This window comes from Talpa europaea (genome assembly GCF_964194135.1).
Source record: "Talpa europaea genome assembly, chromosome: X".
In the NCBI taxonomy this organism is placed as follows: Eukaryota; Metazoa; Chordata; class Mammalia; order Eulipotyphla; family Talpidae; genus Talpa; species Talpa europaea.
In genome coordinates, this window is record NC_140081.1 from 75,476,997 (window position 1) to 75,504,218 (window position 27,222).

The window sequence follows — 27,222 nt, forward strand, 5'->3', positions numbered from 1 at the left end:
TGGATCCGGCTGACGGTGAGATACCTACATGGCTCAGCAGACCTCTCCTGTCTTGCCCACTGCTCCCCTCAGCAGTGTGTTTCAGTCTGCCTGTTCTGTTTCCCACTCTGTCTCTGGTGAATCCTCTCACCGTCCCGCACATCTGGCCTATACACTGGTTCTTGTATGAATGAATAAATAAATCTTAATATATATATATATACTATTTTTGCACAATAAATTTCATCAGTGAATTATGTATAGATCATCGGAATGATATAAACATATTAGTTTAAGTTTAAGTTGCTATAATGCTATTGAGAAGATGTGAAGACTAGGGGAAAGGTAAGCTTGCTAAATCGTTTATGGCCATACCACACTGAATGTAACTGAAGTCTGTTTATAGATGCTAAGGAAGGGGGTGCCCTGGTTTGTACTTGGACAGAGTACTATATAAATTACGATATACCAATGCCATGAAATACTATATAGTCATTAAAAAGAAAGAGATGGAAATGTGTGCACCCATCTGAAAGGTATCCTTGAAGCACAAAGTGGGAAATAAAATAAAAGCTAGAGTCAGCATGTATTAACTAATCCCATTTTTTGTTTAAGAATGTAAATATCTATGTTAGATATTTGTATAAGCATAATCACATAAGCGTAAGAACGCAGACTTACCACATAGCTCAACGCAATGGGCGGTGTGTGGAACACAAAGCCGGGAGGGTCCAAGTCTTGGGCTGCCTAAGGCCTGCGGAGACCATCGCCAGCGGGGCCGAAGGGCTGCGGAACCCACCCACTGTGAAATCCAGTCTCTGCGGAGCCCCTTCTTTAGGGAGCCCATGGCTTGGTGAGCCCAGCGGGACCAAGGACTAAGCACCCGCTGTGCGCATGCGTGCCTGCGCTTTGTTACGTAAGAATGAAAAGGGCGTTGTGGGTGGTGGCGGCTTCGACTTTAGAAACCAAAGTTGGTTAGCTTCTTTCGGGAAGACGCTCCTGGCCTACACAGCTTTAATGATCACTGTACCTATAGGGTTATATTTCACAACTAAATGTTATCTATTTGAAGACGCCAGTGGGATGTCCAAGAAAGACAGCTACTTTTATGTTGCTGTTGTTGCAGTGGATGTCCTCATGTGGTGTCTACCTGGTTTGGAATGGGGGCTTACGACAGTGGCATGAAGATAAACTGAATCAAAATGAACATCATCCCTTTTTTGTCATTGAAGTATTTGTTTTGTTTTGTTTTGTTTTTTTTCGGCTGTAAAGTAGATGTCTTAGATGACCCATTCAAGGAAGTTCACCTAGTATAATTGAATGAAACCTATGTCCTTCACGTACTAATGGAAACATTGAGAACACAATTTGAGATCTTATTTCTGGGTGTCAGACCTTGCCAGTTTGAGCCACACAGCGAATGTTCTGGCCTGGCTTCAGTAGAGCTGCTAGTAACCCATCTTACTTTCTTGGATGCAACGAGGTGAAAGTAAACATCTTTTTTTTAAAAAAAAAATTAAATATTTCCCCTCTTTTATTATTTATTTATACAAGCACTGGGTACAGTCAGATGCGTGGGAGGGTGAGAGAATTCACCAGAGCCAGAGCGGAGAACAGAACAGGCAGACTGACCAGGTACACTGCACTGCTGAGGAGAACAGCAGGCGCGGCAGGAGAGGTCTGCGCACCATGTGGGACCCTCGCTGGCGGCCGGGGTGCAAACCGGTGCTGCAGAGGCTGCGGGCACAACCAGTGCAACACCAGGGGAGGCCCAAGTAAACATATTTTGATAGCATTAAATTGGCTTTTTAAATGGTTAAAAAAAAGCCCACCTTGCAGCAAATTGTTGCTATAGATAATTTTGGTGAGATGGTATTCCTCCATCCACCCCCCCACTCATCCATCCATTCTTTATATCCATCATCCATCCGTCCATCCATCCACCTATCTCCTGCAATATTGCCAAGAGAATTACTTCTGGCGGACATGTCAATGGCCCAGTTTGGGTGAGTGAGTTAGGTTGTGACCGCAGTAGAGGGAGGAAGCACCGTAACATGTTGACAGAGGCTGTGAAAATTAATATACAGAAACCCTATTTACATGACTTCAGGATGGTAAAAAAGAAATTTGATACATGCACTGTCCTCAAACTACAGGTCTTGTGCCTTTTCTCTCCAATGGGAAATGATGTTGCTTCTCCTTCCCCAGTGGAAAGAAGGAGAAGCCCCTTTGCCCAGAGACAGACCCCTTGAAAGTTATAAACAGAAACTGCTTTTCTTTTTTTTTTCTTTATTTTATTATTATTTTTTTAAGAGGCATGCATTTTTATTTATTTATTTATTTGTTTGTTTGTTTATTTATACATGCACTGGGTACAGTCAGAAGCGCGGGAGGGTGAGAGAATTCACCAGAGCCAGAGCGGGGAGCAGAGCAGGCAGAAGGACCCAAGTACACTGCTGAGGGGAGCGGCGGGCGGCAGGAGAGGTCTGCGCACCATGTGGGACCCTCCTCCGGTGGCCGGGGAGCAGCTGGGGATTGAACCAGCGCGACAGAGGCCGCAGGCAGCTTCGCAACCCAGCGCTCAACCGCTGCGCCACCGGGGAGGCCCAGAAACTGCTTTTCATTCTAAGGAAGGTTGAGCATGTCTTACCATAGCACTGCACTCTCCTATTTGCCATTTTGTTGTTTTTAAACAACGACAACAACAAAAATTTTGTTGGTCAAATAACTGCTTGTTTTTTGTTTCAGATCTGGAAGGCCTTGTGCCTAATTCCTGAGGACAACTCCTTGGAAGCCCAGTGGTGGTTGATGGTGTTGGAGAATGTTGGTGGTATTTGCATTAAAGACCTCCCCTCTTGGGCCTCCCCGGTGGCGCAGCGGTTGAGCGCTGGGTTGCGAAGCTGCCCGCAGCCTCTGCAGCGCCAGTTCGATCCCCGGCTGCTCCCCGGCCACCGGAGGAGGGTCCCACGTGGCGCGCAGACCTCTCCTGCCGCCCGCTGCTCCCCTCAGCAGTGTACTTCGGTCCCTCTGCCTGCTCTGTTCCCCGCTCTGGTGAATTCTCTCACCCTCCCGTGCTTCTGACTGTACCCAGTGCTTGTATAAATAAATAAATAAATCTTTAAATAAAAAAAGTCCTCTCCTCTTGTTGAGATTGGCCCTGTTAGAAGCCCCAGTGAGGATGGCCTAGTCTTTGAACTAAAAGTGGGGAAGAGACATGATGATATACCCTAAAGGGACATGGTGCTGGGGTTGGTGGAGTGTAGTGAGGCACATCCTTGGATGTGTGAACCTATTCCTCTGAATCGTATGCAGTGATGTAAACCAGTGTTAGCCCAAATAAATAAATAATTTTAAATCTCAAAAAAAACCCCAAAAAACAAAACTAAAGTTTCTGTTTATTGGAAGCATGCTCTCTGTGCTGCTCTGCAGTGCACTCAGGGAGGTCAGAGGCCACTGTTTTGGGACAGTGGATGTTGGGGATCAAAGACTGCTATCAGGGCCTCTCTGGTGGCACAAAGGGTTAAGATGCAGCACTATGAAGCTATCTGCAGCCACTGTAGCATGAGTTCGATTCCCGGCCAGGGAGCTACCCACATGGTGCAGCAGACCTCTCCTGACTCGCCCACTATTCCCCTCAGCAGTATATTTCAGTTGATCTGCCTGTTCTGTTCCCTACTCGGTCTCTGGTGAATTCTCTCACCCTCCATACCTTTGGCCTGCACCCCAGTTCTTTTTAAATAAATTTTATTTTTATATTCCCCATACAATTGCAACCCCCTTATTTTGACCCCAATTCCTCCCCTCCCCGCTCCTCACCCCCATAGAGTGTCTCTGGTTCATAGTTTTTTGTTGATTTTGATTTTCACTTTCTTATAGTTATTTATTTTCCTGGTCCCTTATTTAAGTTTTCTAGATTCCTGCTATGAGTGAGACCATCCGGTATTTTTCTTTTTCTTTCTGGCTTATTTCACTGAGCATGATCCCTTCCAGCGCCATCCATGTTGTTGCAAATTGCATGTGTTTATCTTTTTTGAATGCTGAGTAATATTCCATGGTGTATCTGCACCACATCTTCTTGATCCAGTCATCTATTTTTGGACATTTGGGTTGTTTCCAAAGCTCAGTTATTGTAAACAATGCTGCTATAAACATAGGGTGCACCCCAGTTCTTGTATGCATAAATAAATAAATCTTTTTTAAAAAAAGACTGCTGTCATAGGAGACCTACTTTAGCAGAAACTAAGTTGGAACTGGAGAACCCAATCCAGTCTATTCTCTGCTAGTCAACAAGTCTTGTGCCCTAAAGCACGGATGTCCCTCTCAGCAGGTATGGCAAGTATTTTTATAATTAACCTATCTAAATGGAGGCGGGTTTTTTTTGCATTTTTTTTCTGCTCTGAAGGTTTGCCATAGCTTTTTCAGAAACATTACTCTGCACATACAAGATTTCTAAACCCTCATGGGCCTTTGTTAGAAGTCTTGAGTAATCAGAAGCTAGTACTGGAAAAGGCCCTTTAAACTCTCCTCTAACAGTGAGCCCTGACTACTCTTTTCTCAAGACAATTCATATAAAAAATGATTTTGGGGCCTCCCCGGTGGCGCAGCGGTTGAGCGCTGGGTTGCGAAGCTGCCCACAGCCTCTGCAGCGCTGGTTCGATCCCCGGCTGCTTCCCGGCCACCGGAGGAGGGTCTCACATGGCGCGCAGACCTCTCCTGCCGCCCGCTGCTCCCCTCAGCAGTGTACTTGGGTCCTTCTGCCTGTTCTGCTCCCCACTCTGGCTCTAGTGAATTCTCTCACCCCCCCCCCCGCACTTCTAACTGTACCCAGTGCTTGTATAAACAAACAAACAAATAAATAAATAAATAAAAAATGCCTCTCTAAAACAAAAAATCTATTAAAAAATGATTTTGGTCAGATTAGGTCAAGATGGCAGCCTAGCGCTTGTAAATTTCTCTCTATCCTCCCACAAATCCCTTAAAACATCAGAATAGAAAAGGACCAAGACTGGAAGTAAGGCATATCCTCAGAAGTTCAGAAACTGAAAGAATCACTTGATAGAAATAAGATACGATGTACTGATGACAGAAGAAGTAGCCCAGTCCAAAATCTGCAAAAGAAAATTATTGGAACCAATTTAGAGAAAATCAAACCTCAGAATGAATAAATACAAAGAACAGGGGGCCCGTCCCCCCAATTAAAGAGTTGCATTCCAGAAAGAAGGATCAGCTGGGTTCGATTTCTCCACTGCAACACTATTCTTTTTCTCTTTGCAAACTCTGCTCTTTATAAGGAAGTCATTGTGTGTATCCTACACTTAAGGAGTGGGGAGTTATGCTCCATTGGCTTGAGAGCATATCTGCATAACTTATTTTAAATTCTTCTATAGGGGAGATTTGTCTACTCTCCTTTTATTTAGTCAGCTATTTACTAGAATCAGTATGAATTTCTCAATATTTATTTTAATTTTGGGTTATAATATAATGCTACCTTATTTTGTTGCTCAAATCATTCCAACGTGACCATTGGGAGCTGTTTCCTTTGGCTCCCGTGCCCCTTTGATGTATTCCTATCATTGCAGAGTTTGGTTTTTTTTTTTTTTTGGTATGTTTGTCCAGTTTTGTATAATTTATAAAGATTTCTGGCACTCCAAGACATCTTGCATTTTCCCTTCCCCAGTCCTAGTGTCAGTCACTTTTCCATGAAGCCCTGGTTCCTTTTATTGGGCGATGGAGGACAATATAGTGTTATCCATTAAATTAAAAACTCTTTTAATCCTCAACCTTGCAATTCCACTAGGTATCTGGCTTAAAGAAGTAATGACGTTTGTTTTGAAAAAGGTATTGTGTGAGCAAGCAATTTTTTAATGTGCGTTTTATTTTATTTACTATTTTATTTTTTTGCCAGTTTGCTCTTTTTGATCCCAACACCTAATACAGAACTTCCTGATCCATGAGTAAATTAATCCATTAAAAATAGTGAATTATGGGGCCTCCCCTGGTGGCACAGCGGTTGAGTGCTGGGCTGCGAAGCTGCCCGCAGCCTCTGCAGTGCCAGTTTGATCCCCCGCCACCGGGCGAGGGTCCCACGTGGCACGCAGACCTCTCCTGCCGCCCGCTGCTCCCCTCAGCAGTGTGCTTAGTCAGTTTGCCTGTTCTGCTCCCCACTCTGGCTCTGGTGAATTCTCTCACCCTCCCGCGCTTCTGACTGTACCCAGTGCTTGTATAAATAAATAAATCTTAAAAAAAAATAGTTAATTATGGGCCTCCCTGGTGGCACAAGGGGTTAAGACACAACCTATGAAGCTATCCACAGCCTCTGCAGCATGAGTTCGATCCCCGGCTGGCCATGGAGCTACCCACATGGTGCAGCAGACCTTTCCTTTCTCGCCCACTACTTCCCTCAGCAGTGTATTTCAGTCAGTCTGCCTGTTCTGCACCCTGCTCTGTCTCTGGTGACTCCTCACCCCCCACACCTCTGGCCTGTACCCCAGTTCTTGCATGCATAATTAATAAATCTTAAAAAAATAGTCAGTGCTTGACCAGTTTGAGCATCCATTCTCTTCTGATTGTGTATAACTTCTCATTGAACCTATTTGTGGGTGGCGATGGTCTATTTTCCTTTCAAATATTCCTAAAGTTTAATATAATTCACTTTCATGCATCTTAGCTGTTTTCCAATGATTACTGCGGCAAGAGGTGTTAAGTGATTCCCGGTAACCTGGGCCCTATCTGTGGTGCATGGAGGAAATGATCCATATTTACTTTAAATTTTTTACATTTAGGAAGGCACTTACAGATACAAATTTGAGGCTCCTTTTTCTCTGCAAGTCTTCTGTTGAGCCAGAGGTATGGACCAAATGCTGTTGCCACCATTTTCTGAATTCTCACTTTCTATCATTTCAGCTGATGATGATCCTGGGTTGGTCCCAAGGGAGAGCAGAGAGCCTAACTCTCCTGCCTGAGGTGTGAAGCTTCACTAATGAAAGTCTGAGTGTAGGTTTTGATTGATGCTATTTATAAAGCACAAGCCTGGGGCTCCTAGGAACTCCTCTTATCCAGCCAAAAGCAAACTCATGGAAGCATGCTTGCTGTCTGACATCCTTCCATTTTTAAAAAATTGAATAATTAAGATATAAAATTATATTGGTTTCAGGTATACAACATAATGATTTGATGTTTGCAGGCATTGTGAAATGATCACCACAATAAGTTGTGTGTAAGCATTTTTAATGTGGTATAATATGTGTTAACAATTCATTTAACAAATATTTATTGCATGCTTATTAAGAGTTCAGTGCTATTTTCAGTCGTGTGGATACAATAGGGAATCAGACAAAATTTCTACCCTCTTTGAACTTACAATCTAGTGGAGGAAACACACAATTAACCAAAAATATATATATATATTAGTGTAAGGCAGTCCTGTGAATCAGGGTCCTGGCAGAAAATAGATGATATATTCAAACACAAGAGTTGATAAGACTTTAACAAAGGAGTATTTACAAAGTTGTGAACGCTCTTAAGGGGAATAACAAGGACTGGCTGAGGGTCCAGGGATGTTAGGGGAATAAGAGGAGAGTACCACAGTTTGGCTTTAAGAAGCAAGGGGAGGGAGAAATTACTGGAACTGTTATAGGACAGGGAGAGGGGCAGCCCAATCCCCGCAAACCTGCCTATTCTACATGGGTTCTGCCATCCGCCGCATCAACACAAAACATAGGAGACTTTAATGGGAAGGAACTTTAATAAAACTAGGAAACAATACAGGTAAGGCAAAGAGTCTATTTTCTAAATGAAGCACTCAAAGTTACCCGTCCCCTCGTGGGTAAAAGTCCATCCAAATGGGATTGGCCCAGAACAAGGCCCCAAGGCCTGCTACAAGTCTAAAGCATCTTCCAGTGGGGACCCACAGAAAAGGGTCACAAACAACTGGACAAGCCCGGAAGGAAAAGAGCAAAATCAACATCAAGATAAAAGCTGCCATTGTCCCCTCCCCACGGGTCTCACCCACATCTGTGTCACCTAGTCCACGACCAAAAGACAAGTGCAGTTTCTTCACATGTCTCTAGGCTCCATGCGCCTCCTCCAGGTCTCCTGGCTCCATCCTGCTTCCTTCCTTCCTCAGTCTCTTCTGCTGCTTCTCCTGCTCAGCTCCACCCTCCCTTGGGTGGGGCAGGGAACCTCCCCCTTTCCTGGGGACCACCCTGTTACAGAACCTGCATAGAAGCACAGTAAGTCCTCAGTTAACATCATAGATCAGATCTTGGAAACTGACTTTAAGCAAAATGATGTGTAATGAAAACAGGTCCTCGAATAATATTTCATTCAAGGAAGGACAGTCAGGATTTTTTTTCTTATCAATACTATAATGAAATGGCGTGAATGAAATAATATTATTGGAGGGTCTGCTGTTTAGCAATAGGAGGACGTCACCAGGTCCGTAGGTATGTGGCAGTTGCTGCAAAATCATAGTAGGAGAATCAAGACCACAACTTTGATCTCTCTGCCACTTCTACCTCTTGAGGCAAAATCTGAACGGAAACCAGAAGGTGAGGAAATCTATTGTTATGCTTATAAGGGTCAGTCTTCCAGGGCACAGAGCAGGGTTGAAAGGCAGGAAGTGCATTGGGAGAGGCAAAGTAAGAATATTCAGCATAGTAGTGATAAGTGCTATGAGGAACAGTAAAGAAGGGTAAAGGAAATAGAGACTAAAAGGGGGCATTACTTTATTTTATTTTTTTAAACATTTATTTTTATTTATTTATGCATACAAGAACTGGGGTGTAGCCCAGAGGTGCGGGGAATGATAGGCTTCATCAGAAATAGAATGAGGAGCAAAATAGGCTGATCTATTGAAATACACTGCTGAGGGGAGCAGCAAGCGAGGCAGTAGAGGTCTACTGTGCCACGTGGGTCTGCTCCCTGGCCGGGAATCCAACACATGTGGTGTGATATCTTGGTAGCACTGAGACTTTAACCCCTGTGCCACCAGGGAAGCGTGGTATGGGGAGCAGGGTGCCACTATTTTATTTTATTTATTTTTTTTCAAATAGAGGCATGTTTATTTATTTATTTTATTTATTTGTTTTGTTTTGTTTATACATGCACTGGGTACAGTCAGAAACGCGGGAGGGTGAGAGAATTCACCAGAGCCAGAGCAGGGAGCAGAGCAAGCAGAAGGACCGAAGTACACTGCTGAGGGGAGCAGCGGGCAGCAGGAGAGGTCTGCACACCATGCGGGACCCTCCTCCGGTGGCCTGGGAGCAGCCGGGGATCGAACCCGCGGGCAGCTTCGCAACCCAGCGCTCAACCGCTGCGCCACCGGGGAAGCCCAGGGTGCCACTATTTTAGATGGTGTTAAGATAGAAAGTATTTGATTAATGGCTTGAGTGTTGTGAGGGAAGGAGTTGTGTGGATATCTGTAGGGTAAATGGTTTTCAGACTTTTCTGCCCTCCCACCTAGGATTGCCCTGCCTGATGGGGCACCTGCAGTTGTTACATTATTGTAAGCTGTGTTGTTTACTTCTGTGGGCCATGGCAGCAGTGTTGAGATAGTCACCAAGAGAAGCAGAGGCAGAAGAGAAGAGAGAGAGAGAAGGGGAGAAAGAAGCCAGAGAAGGCCAGAGTGAAGACTTGCTGGGGGCTTGGAGGCCTCCTGGCCCCCCCATGCACCTCTGTCTGCCGTGTACCTGGTTGCTGCACTATATGTAAAAGCTCAATAAAAGCCTGAGAAAGCCACTGAGAGCTCCAGGACTCTCCTTTACCCGTCTGCCAGATTATAGAAAACCTGCTCTGTCCCTTCCTGCCACTACAATATCTGAAAGAAGCACACTCTATGTAGAAGGAACGAAGGGCAAAGACCCTGAAGTGTTATACACACAATGAAATATTATAGAACAATCAAAATGAATATAACACTAACAAGGAAATATACATGGATGAATCTCAGAAAATTAAATATTGAGGGGAAGAAATAGATTCTTTTTATAAAGTTAAAATCAATCATAATAAAAATATACACTTTTAATACATATTTATATATGTATGTCTTATCTCTATATACACAATTTTATTGTATATAAATTTAGATTTAATACAGATAACAAACAAATTTTATATACATATACAATTTAGATATACATGGAATTTTATTAATTGGAGTGACGCAGAATGATGAACACAGGATTCGGGATGATGGTTCTTTGCCAGGGGTGGGGGGAAACAGGAATGAAATGGAGGCCACATAGTTAGATTTGGTTTTGGACTCATGGAATCGTAATTATATTAAAGGTAACTAAAAATGAGCTATACTAGGACTGTAATGAAGACATGCCACAAATCAAGGATTGAGATTTATTTAATTTTATTCATCGTAGGATCAATGGGGGGAAAATATTGAGGATCAAGAGGCCATATTTGATATGCTTATGGACTAACAAGAAGACCAGCTTGCTGGAGCAGAGTGAGGGGAGGGGGCATTAGTAGTGGATGAGTTGGAGGGGGTGGGAACCAGACCGTGTAGCATATTAGGGCATGGGGAGGACTTTGGATCTTATTAAAACTGAGGTAGGACGCCAATGGGGGTTTTGAGCAGGAATATTAAATGATCTGATTTGCCTTTTAAAAGGTTTATCTCACCTGCTGCGTAAAGAATGGACTATATGGGAGTAGGCATAAGAGTGAAAGCAAGAAGGCAAATTAAGAGGCTAGTTTGATAGTCAAGGTGAAAGTGGATTTGCCTAGAATCATGGAGATAGAGGTTATGTGAAAAGTAATCAGATTTTGTACATATTTTGAAAGTAAAGGAGATAGGATTTGCTGCTGTGAAAGAGACTTCAAGGATATTTGATCTGAGAAAAATAGATGAATGGAATTGTCATTTACTGTGATGGTGAATATTGCAGGTTGGGGGAAGGGGCAAAATTTAGACATGTATGGTTTCAGATGTCTGTTATTCCAAGTGGAGATGTCAATTTTAGATGTCTTGAAGTATAGAAGAGATATCCAGGTTGGAGATTTAAAATTTATATATTTTGAAGAATCAATAGGATTTGCTGATGACTTGAGTGTGTAGTGTGAGAGAAAGAGAAGTCAAGAAAATTCTTAAGATTTGTGGTCTGAGCACATGAAAGTGTAGAATTGCCAATAACAGAAGATTTTGGATAAAATGGGTTCAGGGACATGTGTGTCAGTGAGAGAGAATGGAAAGAGTCTGGAATTACATTCTTGGACATGTGTTTGAGATGTCTTTTGGATATTCAAGCAGAGAAGTCAAGTAGTCAGCTGGCTAGACAAGTCTGGATTTTAAGGGAAGAGTCTAGGCTAGCAGGTGTCATTGTTTTTCAAAGTTACTAGACCAGATGAGATCACCAAGAGAGGGAGTGTGCACAGAGAAGACCAAGGATAGAATTCTAGGAGAAAAGAATCTGTGAAGAAATCTGAGAAGGAGCAGTCAGTGATATAGGAGGGAACAAACAGACGGTAATTGAAGAAAGTGTTTCCAGGAAGGAGAGGTCAGTTGTGTTGCAGATAGGTGAAGTGAGAATGGGACTGAAAATTGACACATTGTACTACATTGATTAAGAAGTACAGTTTCCGGGCCTCCACTGGTGTCGCAGGGGTTGAGCACTGGGCTGCGAAGCTGCCCGCCGCCTCTGCAGCACCCGTTCAATCCCTGGCCACCTGCGAGTGTCCTACAAGGCGCGACAGATCTCTCCTGCCTCGCCCGCTTCTCCCCTCAGCAGTGCACTTCGTCAGTCTGCCTGTTCCGTTCCCCGCTCTGGCTCTGGTGAATTCTCTCACCCTCCCACGCTTCTGACTGTACCCAGTGCTTGTATAAATAAATAAATAAATCTTTAAAAAAAGAAGAAGAGCAGTTTCCATGGAGTGTTGGGGAGGAAGCCTAATGGAAGTAGGATGAAGAGAAAATAGGAGGAGAGAGATTGGAAACACTGAGCATATAAAGTCTTTTCAAGTGTTTTTGCTATAATGGAAGTACATAAATGGAGCTGGAGGAAGAAATTGGATCAAGAGAGCTTCATTGTTTGTTATGGCTTTTATGATGGAGAAGTAACAGCATTTTTGTAAGCTGATGGGAGTGATCCAGTATGGAAGGGGAAAAATGATGATATTAGAGAGATAGGGGATAAGTGGGTAAGACAAGACCTGAAGTAGCTGAAAATGGAGGATCTGGTCCACAATGGAAAGACAGACTTTACATAGGCGCAGAGATGAGTCATCTATAACAACAATTTGAGAAATGATAGTGTTTTGGCACCCTTTTGCATGCTTAATGGTTATGGGGAACACTGAACAGCTTCTCTCTCTTTTTTTAAAAGATTTATTTTTATTTTATGCATACAAGAGCTGAAGTACAGGCCAGAGGTGTGGGGGGTGAGAGGATTCACCAGAGACAGAGTGGGGAACAGAACAGGCAGATTGACTGAAGTACACTGCTGAGAGGAGCAACGGGCGAGTCAGGAGGGGTCTGTTGCTCCTTGGCTGGCTGGGAATCAAACTCATGCTGCAGTGGTTGTGGATTGCTTCATAGGTTGCGTCTTAACCCTTGCACCACCAGGGAGGCCCTGAACAGCTTCTCTTTATGTTGATTATTTCTATTAACACTGCATTACACATATAGAAATTAAAAAATTATTCATGGGCCTCCCTGAAAGCATGAGTTCGATCCCCCCACCGGCCAGGGAGCTACCCACGCAGTGCAGCAGACCTCTCCTGACTTGCTCACTGCTCCCCTCAGCAGTGTACTTCAGTCAGTCTGCCTGTTCTGTTCCCCACTCTTTCTCTGGTGATTTCTCTCTCTCACACACACACCCGTACCTCTGGCCTGTACACCAGCTGTCGTATGCATAAATAAATAAATCTTTAAAAAATTATTCACTACTAAATAACAAAACACTTTGAGGTTAATATAAGCAACACATTTTTATGAAAAATAACAATATTTCCCAAAATAAAACAAAAAACTTTAGTGAGATGAGTGGCATCTCACATTTAAAAAAATCTTGTTAGGGCCTCCCTAGTGGCATAAGGGGTTAAGTCTCAGTGCTATCAAGCTATACACAGCCAACTCAGCATGAGTTTGATTCCTAGCCAGCCAAGGAGCAACCCACATGGCGTAGCAGACCCCTCCTGACTCGCCCGTTGCTCCTCTCAGCAGCCAGGCAACTAACCCACATGGCACAGCAGACCTCTTCTGACTCGCCCATGGCTCTCTTCAGCAGTGTATTTCAGCAGATCCACCTGTTCTGCTCCCCACTCTGTCTCTGGTGAATCCTCTCACCAACCCCCCCACCTCTGACCTACATCCCAGCTCTTGTATGCATTAAAAAAAAAAGTAGTAATTTAGTAACAATAATAATTTAGCATTGCTTTTCGTGGGTTATTTTATTTAATCCTCACAATAATCTCATGAGTAGACCCTTTATTTTATAAATAAGATGATGGGCTCTGAGTTTAAGTGACTTGTCACTTAAGGTCACATAGCAAGTTAGTTGAAATGAATGGTCACATATTAGGCCATGATAAAGGAAAACTAAGATGAGAGTGAGGCATGGTAGCTCTGATTTACCACAAGTTTAGCAAGATAATTAGTATTGACAGTCTCTTGATAAATAGGGGCTCTCCAGTCTCTCCAATTTTAGCTCTATTGGGTAGTGGAGGCAGAAACTGCTTTAAAAAATATTTATTTATTATTATTTTTAAAGATTTATTTATTTATGCATATGAGAGCTAAGGTACAGGCCAGAGATGCAGCGTGGTGAGATGATTCACCAGAGACAGAGTGGGGAACAGAACAGGCAGATCTACTGAAGTACACAGCTGAGGGGAGCAGTGGGTGAGACAGGAGAGGTCTGCTTTGCCATGTGGGTTGCTTCCTGGCCGGCCAGGGATGGAACTTGTGTTGCAGAGGCTGCGGGTTGCTTCATAGTGCGGTGCTTAACCCCTTGTGCCACCAGGGAGGCCCCAAGATTTATTTATTTATTTATTCATTCATTCATTCATTCATTCATTCATTTATTTTTAAAGATTTATTTATTTATTCATACAAGCACTGGGTACAGTCAGAAGCACGGGAGGGTGAGAGAATTCACCAGAGTCAGAGAACAAGCAGAGTGACGAAATACACTGCTGAGGGGAGCAGCGGGCGGCAGGAGAGGTCTATGTACGATGTGGGACCCTCGCCTGGTGGCCGGGGATCGAACCGGCACTGCAGAGGCTGCTGGCAGCTTCGCAGCCTGGCACTCAATCGCTGCGCCACCAGGGGAGGCCCAAGTTTATTTATTTTTGCATATAAGAACTGGGGCATAGGCCAGAGGTACAGGGTGGTGAGAAGATTCACCAGAGACAGAGTGGGGAGCAGGACAGGTGAATTGACTGAAATACACTGCTGAGGGGAGCAGCAGGCGAGACAGGAGAAGTCTGCTGTGCCATGTGGGTGAGCTCCCTGGCTGGGGATTGAATTTGTGCTGTAGAGGCTGGCGATAGCTTGATAGTGCTGAGAGTTAACCCCATTCACCACCAGGGAAGCCCCAGAAACTGCCTTTTTGTTGGTGCTCTTTCCATTGTTCAATGTGGTAGTGTAACAGGGTGGTCCCCAGGAAAGGGAGAGGTTCCAGGTTTCTGCCCCACTCAAAAGGAGGGGGGAGCTGAGCAGGGAGAGAAGAAGTTGCAGAGGAGACTGAGGAAGGAAGGAAGCAGGATGGAGAGCCAGAAGGAGACCTGGAGGAGGCACATGGAGCCGAGAGACACATGAAGAAACTACACTTGCCTTTTGGTCGTGGACTGGGTGACACAGATGTAGGGGAGAGACCTGTGGGGAGGCAACAATGGTGGTTTTTGTCTTGATTTTGATTTTGCTCTTTTCCTTCCAGACTTGTCTGGTTGTTTCTGATCCTTTTCTGTGGGTCTCCACTGGAAGGTGCTTTAGACTGTGGCAGGCTTTGGGGCCTTGCTCTGGGCCAATCCCATTTGGGTGGACTTTTACCCATGAGGGGACAGGTAACTTAGGGTGCTTGATTTAGAAACTATATTCTTTGTCTTTCCTGTATTGTTTACTAATTGTATTAAAGTTCCTTGTCATTAAAGTCTCTTATGTTTTGTGTTGATGCTGCGGATGGCAGAACCTATTTAGCACAGGCAGGTTTGCGGGATTTGGGGTGCCCCTCTCCCTGCCCTGTAACAGATTTGGCACCCAACGTGATTTAGGATAGAGCCATCCATGGTTAGTCAGTCCCATCTGTAACAGTAGGATCTCGGCAGTGTTGGGATGAATGCATTTTTGCACCTGAACTCTGGGCTGTGTTCGGTGGTAAGGCAGAGGGATGTGATGCTTAGGTTTGTCTTCCTCTTATGGGGGATACAAAAGTCAGGCTGCGGGGGCTCTAAGGCATAGGATTGAGAGGCAATTGGAAGAGAAAGTGAATCTATTGGAAGACTTCACTAGCTGTAGATTCTGAGAGATGTGAGGCCCAGCAGAGGTCTGGCAGTGGCCCAGTTCCTTCCTCTTCCAGGCTTCAAAGCTGTGACCTATCTCCTAAAAGAACCTTTCTTTACTGGGCACTCTGAAGGGTTCGGTGCCATGTTTATTGCTCAAGGAAATTACAATCAAGAAAAGGAGGCTTCACTGCAAACTTCCTCGAGCAACATTTCAGAGCCTCATGTCAAGATGACCCCCTGAAATCCTTTTAAAATTCTAAGAAGGCAAATAATTTGTTAAATGTTTAATATTTATTATAGCTAGGTTACTTATTTTAGTAAATTATATGATAGGCTTGGGTTTTCTGTGTCTTGTGCTGCTTGTACATTAAGGAGCTTTGTAAAACAAATTGCACAGAACATTTATGTACAAATTAAATAGTACAGAGTGTACATATGTCCAAAACATAAAGGTCCTTTAGAGCTATTTTTGGCATGAATAAATGAAAGTCATTATTTTAAAATCTGAAAAGGTTTATTTTGAGACATTTCTTTTTTATGACATCTGATTTGTTATAGCAATGATTTGTTTGAAGATGAGTACTTTGTCAGAAGTATCCTCCCAATATAACCTTTGGAAAAACAGAATCCATTTTATAATGATACCATGTACAGCACAAAACCAGAAACATTGTTCTGAAAAATGGGCCCTGCTTATATGTCTGTGTAGGTGGGTCATGAGTGAAGGTATTCACAAACACATACAGAACTAAATATCTCATTAATACTAATGACCTAAGTTGGCATTTGTCAGAATTCATATTCAGTTTCTGTGATTATCAGAGTGTATGAAAGTGGATTAAAACACATGTGTACAGGACCTTCCTGATGGCCTAGTGGTTAAGTCTCATTCTACAGCTTGAGTTGGCCTGAGTTGGCCTAAGTTTGATCCCCAGCCAGGGAGCTAACCCACATATGGCACAGCAGACATTTCCTGTCTCACCCGCTGCTCCCCTCAGCAGTGTATTTCAGTAGATTCGCCTGTTCTGCTCCCCACTCTGTCTCAGGTCAATCCTCTCACCACTCACACCTCTGGCCTACACCGCAGTTCTTCTAGCAAAAATAAATAAAATCCTTCAAAAAAACAAAAAACAAAAAAAGTGTGTACATGTAACTATATGTCTACCCCATGTATATTGCATTCGTCATAATTAGAGTATAATTTTTATAAAATTTAAAGTTAGCTATTATTTCAACCACTGCAAATGTTCAGCATTTTTTTTTACTATGTCTAAAAATTAGTAGCTTTCTCAAAGTTCAAGAAATTAGGAAATTCAACTAGGTGTTATCAATTTTTGGATCCAAGTTAAATTTTATTAGTGAAATACATAGTTATTTTAATGGTTATCATTTATAGATACAGTATGAGTGAAATACACATGAGTGAAATACACTCATGTCAACCTGCTTAATAGTAATTGTTTATTGCTGTTATATTTATTGTTACATGGCAGTCTCCGAGGGTTATGTGAGAGTTGCCAGGAGCGGAAAGCTGTTTGGCAAGAAGCCTGACAGTATAGCTAACCACAGCTTGGGGTCTCGGCTTCAGGGTTGCATATTCTTAAACTCAATATTCTAAACGTCGCAGAGCTGATTGATACTGGGAATGCGGATTCACACGAAGGACATTCACAAGAGACTGATATATAAAGCAGAATACCAATGTATTAATTTGCAAAGACAATTTTTCATTCGGATTTAATTTGAAAATAGCAAATTCTCTTTCTGTGGGCAGATCTTCATGGGAAGCTAAATTATAACCAGACGATTGTTGCTGCCAAGACAAAGTAAGTTGGTTGCTCAATTGAAATACCTATCATTTGGTATGATGGCTCCAAGCGTCCATCTCCCCCATATAGACTATAGAGTACCCCCCTGGAGAGGCTGGGGTATTTGTTTAACGGTCAGTGCACACCCACCCTACCGCCTGGGTCGTGCCTGTTTAGATTTTGTGTTTTTTTATGTTACTTTTGCTGATTAAAACCCGCATTTGGCGCTCTCCTTTTTAGAATTACATAAGTAATTCATGTTTCTCTAGCTGTTATCTCTTCAGATTAGGCTAATATTGCTTGCCTGAAGGCCGTTCTATCCTTGAAGGAAATTACCTTTCTTGATTTATTGCTCAAGTTGTAGGTATGGGGTGAGGCTGGGTTTGGCAACCTAGTGAATATTTCTGTGGGGGCATTTCACAGTGGTCAGTGAATATGGTTGCTAGGTTATAATACAGGACGCCCAATTAATTCAGATAGCAAGGATTTTTTTTTAGTATCAGTATATCCCAAATATTACATGAGACACAGCTATACTTAAAAAGAAGTATTGTTGGGCCTCCCCGGTGGCGCAGCGGTTGGGCGCTGGGTTGCGAAGCTGCCCGTGGCCTCTGCAGCGCCGGTTCGATCCCCGGCTGCTCCCCGGCCACCAGAGGAGGGTCCCACATGGCGCGCAGACCTCTCCTGCCGCCCGCTGCTCCCCTCAGCAGTGTACTTCGGTCCTTCTGCCTGTTCTGCTCCCCGCTCTGGCTCTGGTGGATTCTCTCACCCTCCCGCGCTTCTGACTCTACCCAGTGCTTGTATAAACAAAACAAACAAATAAATAAATAAAACATGCCTCTATAAAAAAAAAAGACTTAAAAAAAAAAAAGAAGTATTGTTTATGTGTAATTCCAATTTAACTGGGTGCACCCTTGCGTCTTGATTTGCTAAACTTGGGCGTCCTACGAGTGCATGATGCCACGAGGCATGCTTGTTTCATTCTGGTCGGTAAGCACCATTCCATTCAGTTGTCTCGAGGAACGAAAATCCTTCTTCCCAACAGTGTGGTTGAACAGTGTGTGGTTGACAGGAGGAAGCAACGAAACAGGGAAGAATCTTGATCCTTTGAGGAACCCGTAAGGGCAGCCTTGATTGATTGCCCCGCCCCCTCCTTTCTGTTCTTCCAGGAACTGGAAGGATTGTTCTAGGTCTCCAGGCTTCTTAAGCCCCGCCCCTTCAGCTACCGGCTCTGGAGAGGAATCGGTAGCCCAGAAAGAGTGGGCAAAGCGCCAGCGTGTTCGGAGGAGCGGAAGTAGTCAGGTTTCACCGAGAGCCCTAAAGTGCTGCCGGCCGGCTCCCTTTCCGGTTAACGACGACAGCTCCGACTGTCGGTGCCGGCCTTCCTTGTGTGAGGGGGTCTGCCGGGCCCTTGCTAATTCAACTCTCACCCCCACCATTACAGGCCCCTCCCCATCGTCGCCCCCCCTTCACCTTGGAACATGTTTAAGAAGTAAGGACGTGCTGTGGCCCCCGTCGGCAACTCACAAAGGCGGTGGGTGTGGGGAAGAAGGCGAGAGCAAAGATCCTCTTTCTCTCTCCCCCACCCCTGCCAACCTGACTCCCTAAGGTTTTCTATAGTATTGTGCTCTCACTCGCAACACTTTGGGTTTTCCACCCCTAATCCTCAATCGGATTCCGGCCCTCCCACTTCCTTTTTCTTTCTCCTTATCCTCTTTCTCTTTTGACCCCTCTCCCAATCCTGTCTCCATTCCTAGAGTTCTACCAATCACATCCTTCCACTGTGATTTAGGGACCTAGCCTCTTTAGCTGGGAGGAGAGCCCTGCACTCACTCCCATAGTTTATTAGTTATGAACTGAATAAAGAAGGCTTGACTTCCTGGGTCAAGAGAGGGAATGAGTCTGGGTGACAGGAGGCAAGCGGCCTGTCTTTACCTGTTGCCTAGCTGTCAAATTAACCTTGTCTCGAAAATTACGTGATTGCCCCATAGGCTATTCAGTATAAGGAAGACAAAATTCCTTGGGAACCTACCTAAAGGATTTGCCTTCCAGATTTGGTAGACGCAAAAAGCAAGGGAGGAAACATGGGCAAAGGAAGGTGGGTTTTGTGCATTGCATTTTGAAAAAAAAAATAGGGATCTTACAAATCGTCATTATCACTTAAATCTCAACACATTACATAGCCTAGCAGGAACCGATTTCCTGTTATATTTGGATTTTTTCTTTAAATCTGAACGCTTGAGGGTTTAGTCTTGTTTTTGTTCCTTCACACAGGTATTGTAGGTGGCATCTGTGTTTCTTCCTGGATAGGATTAAGATTTTCCAGGAAAGGCATTTGTGTAACTGATTATAGATTATAATGTGAAGTATGCTTCATATCCTCACACACCTCGCTCCCCCCGCCCCCACTAATTGTGCAGACATGACAATTTATTCTAATTTTGTATTAAGACGTTGGTTTTTGTGCTGGACAGAATAAAAGGGAAATGGTATTTTTAACATCAATTTATTTCATAATTCTTAGGCATCTGAATACTTGCTTGAGAGTAGATGACTAATTAAAACAATGTCTTTAGCTATTCTGATGTGTCTGCTTAGAAATGCCTTTTTTTTGCAAAAATCATTTGGCAGATTTGATGAAAAAGAAAATGTGTCCAACTGCATCCAGTTGAAAACCTCAGCTATTAAGGGTATTAAGAACCAATTGATAGAGCAATTTCCAGGTATTGAACCATGGCTTAATCAAATTATGCCTAAGAAAGATCCTATCAAAATAGTAAGATGGTAAGTCTTTATTTTTCTCTGTGTACTCTTAAATAGCTGAATATTGAATGGCTAGGTTGCATTCCTGATAAATGGAATTATTTTTACATTAACTTTAGATTAATGATGGGAATAAATAGAATAATTCTAAAACTTACCAACATTTGCATCCTGAAATGTTTTCCTGTTTGTGAAGAATGTGACTTTGTGTTTTATTCTATTCAAAGTTGCATTTAATTTATTTCAATTTGTACTCCAGAGATTTGTCATACTGAGTCAATATATGAGATGAAATTGATTGTGGCAGGTCATATTTTTCTCTCTACCAAACTGGTATGATAGGTAAACGATGTTTTTTTTTTGTATACAATGTTTTTTCATGTGGATTTTTATTGAAATTTTAAAAAAGCTTACTGTATTTTTATATATACACATTTCACATTATACAGTATTTAAAGGATGTTTGGCATATTTATTTCAGAAAGATATATAACTTAGTACTTTGCAACATTTGTCTTACAGCCATGAACATATAGAAGTCCTTACAGTAAATGGAGAATTACTATTTTTTAGACAAAGAGAAGGGCCTTTTTATCCAACCCTAAGGTTACTTCACAAATGTAAGTCTTGTTAGAAAATATGTGTTTGGGCATATGGAAAGACATAAAAGGAGTTGAAAGTAACTCTACTAGTTAACTTGTTATTAGTACTAGATAATTTGGAATATAAAACTAAAATATATATCCCTATCTTGTCAATGTGAAAAATGCAAATTTTCTCTATGCATTCCAGAACGCCCAAGAAAAAGCCTTCATTCATTCATTCAACAAATACACTGAACTTACTATGTGCCAGGCACTGCATTAGGTACTGGTTAGGTACTGAGAATATGATGGGAAGCAAAGGCAGACATAGTCCTTGTCCCTATGAAGCTAACAGTCTAGTTGAGAGAATAGGCAATTTTTTAAAAGATTTATTTATTTATGCATATACAAGAACTGGGGTACAGGCCAGGGGTGTGTGTTGGGGGGGGTGAGAGGATTCACCAGAGACAGAGTGGGGAACAGAACAGGCAGATGGACCAAAATACACTGCTGAAAGGAGCAGCTGGTGAATCAGGAGAGGTCTGCGGTGCCATGTGGGTAGCTCCCTGACAGGGAATGGAACTTGTGCTGAAGTGGCTGGGGACAGCTTCATAGGTTGGGTCTTAACCCCTTGCCTAGGGAGGCCCTAGGCAATTTTTAAAAAAAGATTTATTTATGCATACAAGAGCTGGATGCAGGCCAGAAGGGGGTGAGGGAGGGAGGATTTGAGAAGATACACTAGAGACAGAGTAGGGAGCAGAACAGGCAGTTCTACTGAAATACACTGCTGAGGGGAGCAGTGGGCAAGACAGGAGAGGTCTGCTGTGCCATGTGGGTCACCTCCCTGTCCTGGAATCGAACTCATGCTGCAGTGGCTGCGGATAGCATCATAGTGCTGCGACTTAACCCGTTGCACCACCAGGGAGGCCCCAAGAATAGACAATTTGATAATTATACAAATACATACAGAGAAAACTCTTAGCATTTTCTCTTCCTCCTCCTCCTCCCCCTCGCATATTCCTTTTTTAACTTTGTATTGAATACCTACATTTGCCTCATACAGGTAATTGTATATAAGGAAAAGCACTGGGACTCCTGGTAATTGTTAGTTGAGTGCCAAGGTCACATGTCATGAAACCAAATAATACAACTTAGCTACCTATATTTGCTTGTTGTTAGGGTGAGTACGTTATAAAAGGAAATATGATCCCAGTGCACTAGAAGTTTTCAACTGTGGAGTAAAATTTCTGCAGAAAGGAAGGGAGTGACTGAAGTCCTCTGTAGATGTTATTGATGACTTAATTGATGAGTTTGATTTTTGGTAAAGCAAAGTTTTGGTAGAAACTGTTCTACTGTTCTACTGTTCTACTGTACTGTCAAACTGTTCTACTTTGCTACTGGGCAAATCTTAACACAGGTGAAACCTTGTAATATTTATAAAGGAATATTTACAATGATTTGATTAAGTATTGATTTCATCAGGTTGGAAAAAAACTTAAAAAAAAAAGTTTAAAATGGGGCCTCCCTGGTGGCACAAGGGGGTAAGCACTGCACTGTGAAGCAATCTGCAGTCTCTGCAGTACGAGTTCCATCCCTGGCCAGCCAGGGAGCAACCCACATGGCGCAGCAGACCTCTCCTGACTCGCCCGCTGCTCCCTTCAGCAGTGGATTTCAGTCAGTCTGCCTGTTCTGTTCCCCACTCTGTCTCTGGTGAATCCTCTCACCCCCCACATCTCTGGCCTGTACCCCAGTTCTTGTGTGCATAAATAAATAAATCTTTAAAAAAGTTCAAAATGAAAATATTTGGTGATATTAAAATTTTTTTGATATTAAGATGTTTTGATGACATTAATGCCTACTCAACTAAAAGAGAAAAGAGACAAAATCAAAGCAAATGTTGGATCCTGGTTTGAAAAACAAAATCCAACCCTTTCTCCCCACCTCAAAAAAAAAAAAAAGATATAAAAGACTTTTGGAGAATTTAATGTTTTTGACTATAAGATGATGATGTGTAACTATTGTTAAACTTTTAGGTGTGGTAATAATAATACTATGGTGATATAGGAGAAAAATTTTATATTCAGGAGATGTGTAGTTATGGTTTTTCTTTTTAAAGATGTATTTATTTATTCATACAAGAACTGGGATGTAAGCCAGAGGTGCAAGGGGTGAGAGGATTCACCAGAGACAATGAGAAACATAACAGGTGGAGCTACTGAAATACACTGAGGGGAGGGGATACTGCTGAAATACTGCTGAGGGGAGCAGTGGACGAGACAGGAGAGGTCTGCTGCACCATGTGGGTCATCTCCCTGGCTGGAGATTGAACTTGTGCTGCAGTTGCTGTGGATAGTTTCAGTGCTGCGTCTTAACCCCTTGTGCCACCAGGGAGGCCCACCGTAGGATATCTTAAAGCTATATTTATGCAAAGAAGCAAGATAATATGGTAGTTAAAATCATGAACTTGAAGTTAGATAAACCTGGGTTCAATTTTCAGTGTGTATCAGTTTTGTGTTTCCTCTTCTTTAACAATGGACATGACGATTTTTCATGTCCTTTGCCCTTTTCTAGTGAATCATTAGTCTCAATAATTTATGTAATGTATTTTCTTCTAGATCCTTTTATCCTGCCACACCAGCAGGTTGATAAAGGCGCCATCAAATTTGTACTCAATGGAGCAAATATCATGTGTCCAGGCTTAACGTCTCCTGGAGCTAAACTTCACCCTGCTGCAGTAGATACGATTGTTGTATCCTTCACAGGCCATAAGTGTTGAAAAATGTACCCATTATAATCTTGTCATTACTGAAAGATCTATTATCCAAGAGAACACTGGGGGGAGGTTATTACTATTACTATTATCTCATGCCTTTCTGGTTATATCTGAAGATATTGGAAGTAACATTATTTCTTGAGACTAAACTGTGTCCCTGTTTAGAAGTTAAGTAAGATCAAGTAACAAAAGACTCCCAAAAGCTGGGTTAGGGCCAGTGTTATCAGAATCAGTACATAGTTTACTTCTTTGGACATGAGCTTGCTAATTTTACATTTGACTTACTAAGGTACACTAGAAAATGGAAAAGAACTTAGACAGAGGTAGACTATTAGAAGTGGGTGGTGGGAAATATTGGTGATACCCAATTTTCATTTTAAAGTTCACTTTTTAAAAAATATTTATTTATTTATGCACACAAGAACTGGGGTATAAGCCAGAGGTGCAGGGGTGGGTTAGAGGATTCACCAGAGAGGGTGGGGAGCAGAACAGGCAGATCTACTGAAATACACTGCTGAGGGGAGCAGTGGAAAGACAGAGGAGAGGTCTGCTGTGCTATGTGGGTTGCTCCCTGGCTGGCTGGGAATTGCACTCGTGCTGCAGTGGCTGGCAATAGCTTGATAAGCGCTATCTTTAAACCCAGTGCCGCTAGGGAGGCCCTTCAAGTTCAATTATAAGTTGGTTGTTTGGCCTCAGAAAATGTTTTCTCAAAGAGAAATGTTTCTCAATGAGAAAATCAATGGAAAAAAATCCCAGATAATCCTTGAAGATCTGTTCAATTTATGATGTAGCTGAATAATTCTGTATTGCTTCCGTTTATATGGTGCTGTTTCAACTATATTCTAGATTAAATAGGTTTTTTTCAACTAATCTGAACAGGAAGACATTTCATTTGTCATAAAGTGATAATTTGTCTCAGGTCGAGAAAAAGGCCTGTACTCTGTGAGAATGGGTAAATCACTGTGGATTGGGAAAGCCATTGGAATAGATTTAAGGGTGTGTTCTGTGCTCTGCTGTGGCATTTATATCTAAGGCATAGTATGAGTTGTATGTTTGTATCTTAGAGCAGCTGGTATTGGCATAGATACTGGTCACATAATAGGCACTCAAATATTTGTGGAACATTGAATGAAAGAATTGAAAATCAATGGAGAAAAGTATTTTGTGAGGACAAGTTACATTTTTATGTTTATGCTTTAAGTTTATAGTTCTGGTATTCCCCTTAAATGGAAAATTTTCCTAGTAGCTAGCCTTCACTTAAAAAAAAATTAATTTTTATTTTGAAATAATTATAGACATTTAGAAATTTGCAAAACTAGTATAGAAACTACTTTTTAAAATATGGACTGCAATATTTAACATTCTAGATATTTCTAATGATAACCAAAAACAGTCTGGTTGTTCTAGAAAGGCTGAAACTTAATGGCACTCCTAAAGATAGCTTGGGGATATAATTATTTTTTAACATGTCCTTTACATAAAACCACCATTCAGTGATCAAAACATTAGAATACTTGATAATTATTTATTCCACAATTTTAAATATTTATGTGTAAGAAATGTTACTTCCTTTTTTGTATGACTTATTTTAACTTGACTTTGGGTTATTGTATTAACATTTAACTTGAAAACCAAGAATGACTATTAGATTTGTTCATTGGCATTTCTTGAGTTTTTACAGTGTGTCCACAGACCCTGTTATGTCCCTGTCCTCAAGGAGTTAATGATCTAGGTGAGGCTATAAGATAGTTTCAAAGTGGCTTAACTAGTGATAGGATCATTATTTGATACCCCCTGTGCAAGGCATTTTGATAGATGCATAGTTTTCTTAGCTGTGTTTTCAGGCAATCATGGCAGAAGGAAAACAGCATGCTCTCTGTGTTGGAGTTATGAAGATGTCTACAGAAGACATGTAAGTCTCACGTTGGTCCTCCTTAGCTTTTGATACATGGCTAAACCTATGCAGGAAACATCAGAATTACAGAGATATTTGCTTTCATTCAGACCACATCTTACAAATATCTAAGCACAGAAACCTCTTTTCTGATTTCTCCTAACACGTAGGAAGCCATTGAAACCTATTTTGTTTCTGGGATTGCATTCTTTCTTAAGCACTCTGAAAAGAGTGCCAACACAGCTGTTTTATATGCATGTATGTGGTATTTTAGGAATGTTTTATTTAGTATGTTTTAAATTGGGTGGGGTGGAGGGGAAGATGTTTTGCTACTAATTTTTAAAACAGTGACATATTTACCACCATGTAGTATTTATCTTATATTTTTACCTGGTGACATAGGAAACATAGAATATTAGAGAAATATTGAAGATTTAGTACCAAAACATAGCCAGTATATTTAAAAACTTTGGAACTTATATGAGGATCAAATTATTCCTATTAATTTTGTTTCAGGATTAGTGTAACTCTTTGATGATCTCCTGGTATGGTAACATCATTTTATAGACCCCTGTTAGATCACTAGATTCTATTTCAGATATGAGCTGCAGAAGAATAGTGTAGTACAATATAGACAACAGTGCAAGTGTAATAAACAAATACCCTTCATGTGGCTCAATAATTGCAAAATAGCAGTGCACTTTGAATTATATTTACCATAAATCAGCTTACAAAAATGCATTAAAATATGTTTGTGTTTGTTTTTTTCCTTCTATAGTGAGAAAGTCAACAAAGGAATTGGCATTGAAAATATCCATTACTTAAATGATGGACTGTGGCATGTGAAGACGTATAAATGAGCCTCAGAAGGAATGCACTTGGGCTAAATACGGATATTTGTGCTGTATCTGTATTTGTTTCTGTGTTTGACAGCATGAAGACAATACCTCTGTGCTTATGCTGAATAAATTCAACAAATGCTAAAATTCTGTTAGTTTCCATTTTTTAAAAAAGATTTATTTATGCATACAAGAACTGGGGTACAGACCAGAGGTGTGGGGGGCGGGGCAGGTGAGAGGATTCACCAGAGACAGAGTGGGCAACAGAACAGGCAGATTGAAATACACTGCTGAGGGGAGCAGCAGGCGAGTCAGGAGATGTCTGCTGCGCCATGTGAGTAGCTCCCTAATTGGAATCGAACTTGTGCTGCAGTGGCTGCACATAGCTTCATAGTGCTGAGATTCAACCCCTTTTGCCACCAGGGAGGCCCAAATATGGTGAATTCTTAATGGGGTCGGAAGCTAAACTAAAAATTTTATCCCATTACTTCATAGCACCTGAAAATGCCCCTTCTCTTTTGTTTGTGGGTTTTTTTTTGTTGTTGTTGTTATTGTTGTTTTTAAAGATTTATTTATTTATTTATATAAGCACTGGGTACAGTCAGAAGCGCAGTAGGGTGAGAGAATTCACCAGAGCCAGAGCAGGGAACAGAACAGGCAGACCGACAAAATACACTGATGAGGGGAGCAGCGGCGCGGCAGGAGAGGTCTGCGCACCATGTGGGACCCTTGCCTGCGGCCAGGGATGGAACCGGTGCTGCAGAGGCTGCGGGCAGCTTCTTTGCAGCCCAGTGTTCAACCACTGCGCCACCAGGGGAGGCCCTTTTGTTGTTGTTTTTCAGAAAACTTTTAATTATGGAAAATTACATATACAGTAGTGTGGGGAGAATAGTATGATGGACCTTTTCTTCACCCAGCTTCAATTTGTGGCCAATCTTTTTTTTTTTTTAAGATTTTATTTATTTATTTTTGCATAGAAGAACTGGGGTGTAGGCCAGGGTGGGGGCAGGGGTGGTGAGAGGATTCACCAGAGACAGAGTGTGGAACAGAGCAGGCAGATATAACTGAAATACACTGCTAAGGGGAGCAGCGGGTGAAACTCAAGAGTTCTGCTGTGCCATATGTG

General features: G+C 42.1%; 1 protein-coding gene across 1 annotated transcript; it reads left to right on the forward strand.

The window, feature by feature from the left end:
- Window positions 1-873: 873 nt before the first annotated feature.
- Window positions 874-26,117, forward strand: MCTS1 (MCTS1 re-initiation and release factor; the record flags this gene model as incomplete). The annotated part of the gene is given in 10 exon segments (XM_084258998.1): window positions 874-1,005; window positions 2,728-2,809; window positions 17,210-17,261; window positions 19,296-19,317; window positions 19,319-19,341; window positions 19,875-20,027; window positions 20,529-20,626; window positions 23,206-23,339; window positions 25,208-25,275; window positions 26,036-26,117. Coding segments are annotated over 10 exon segments (846 nt in total).
- Between the last annotated feature and the right edge of the window lie 1,105 nt (window positions 26,118-27,222).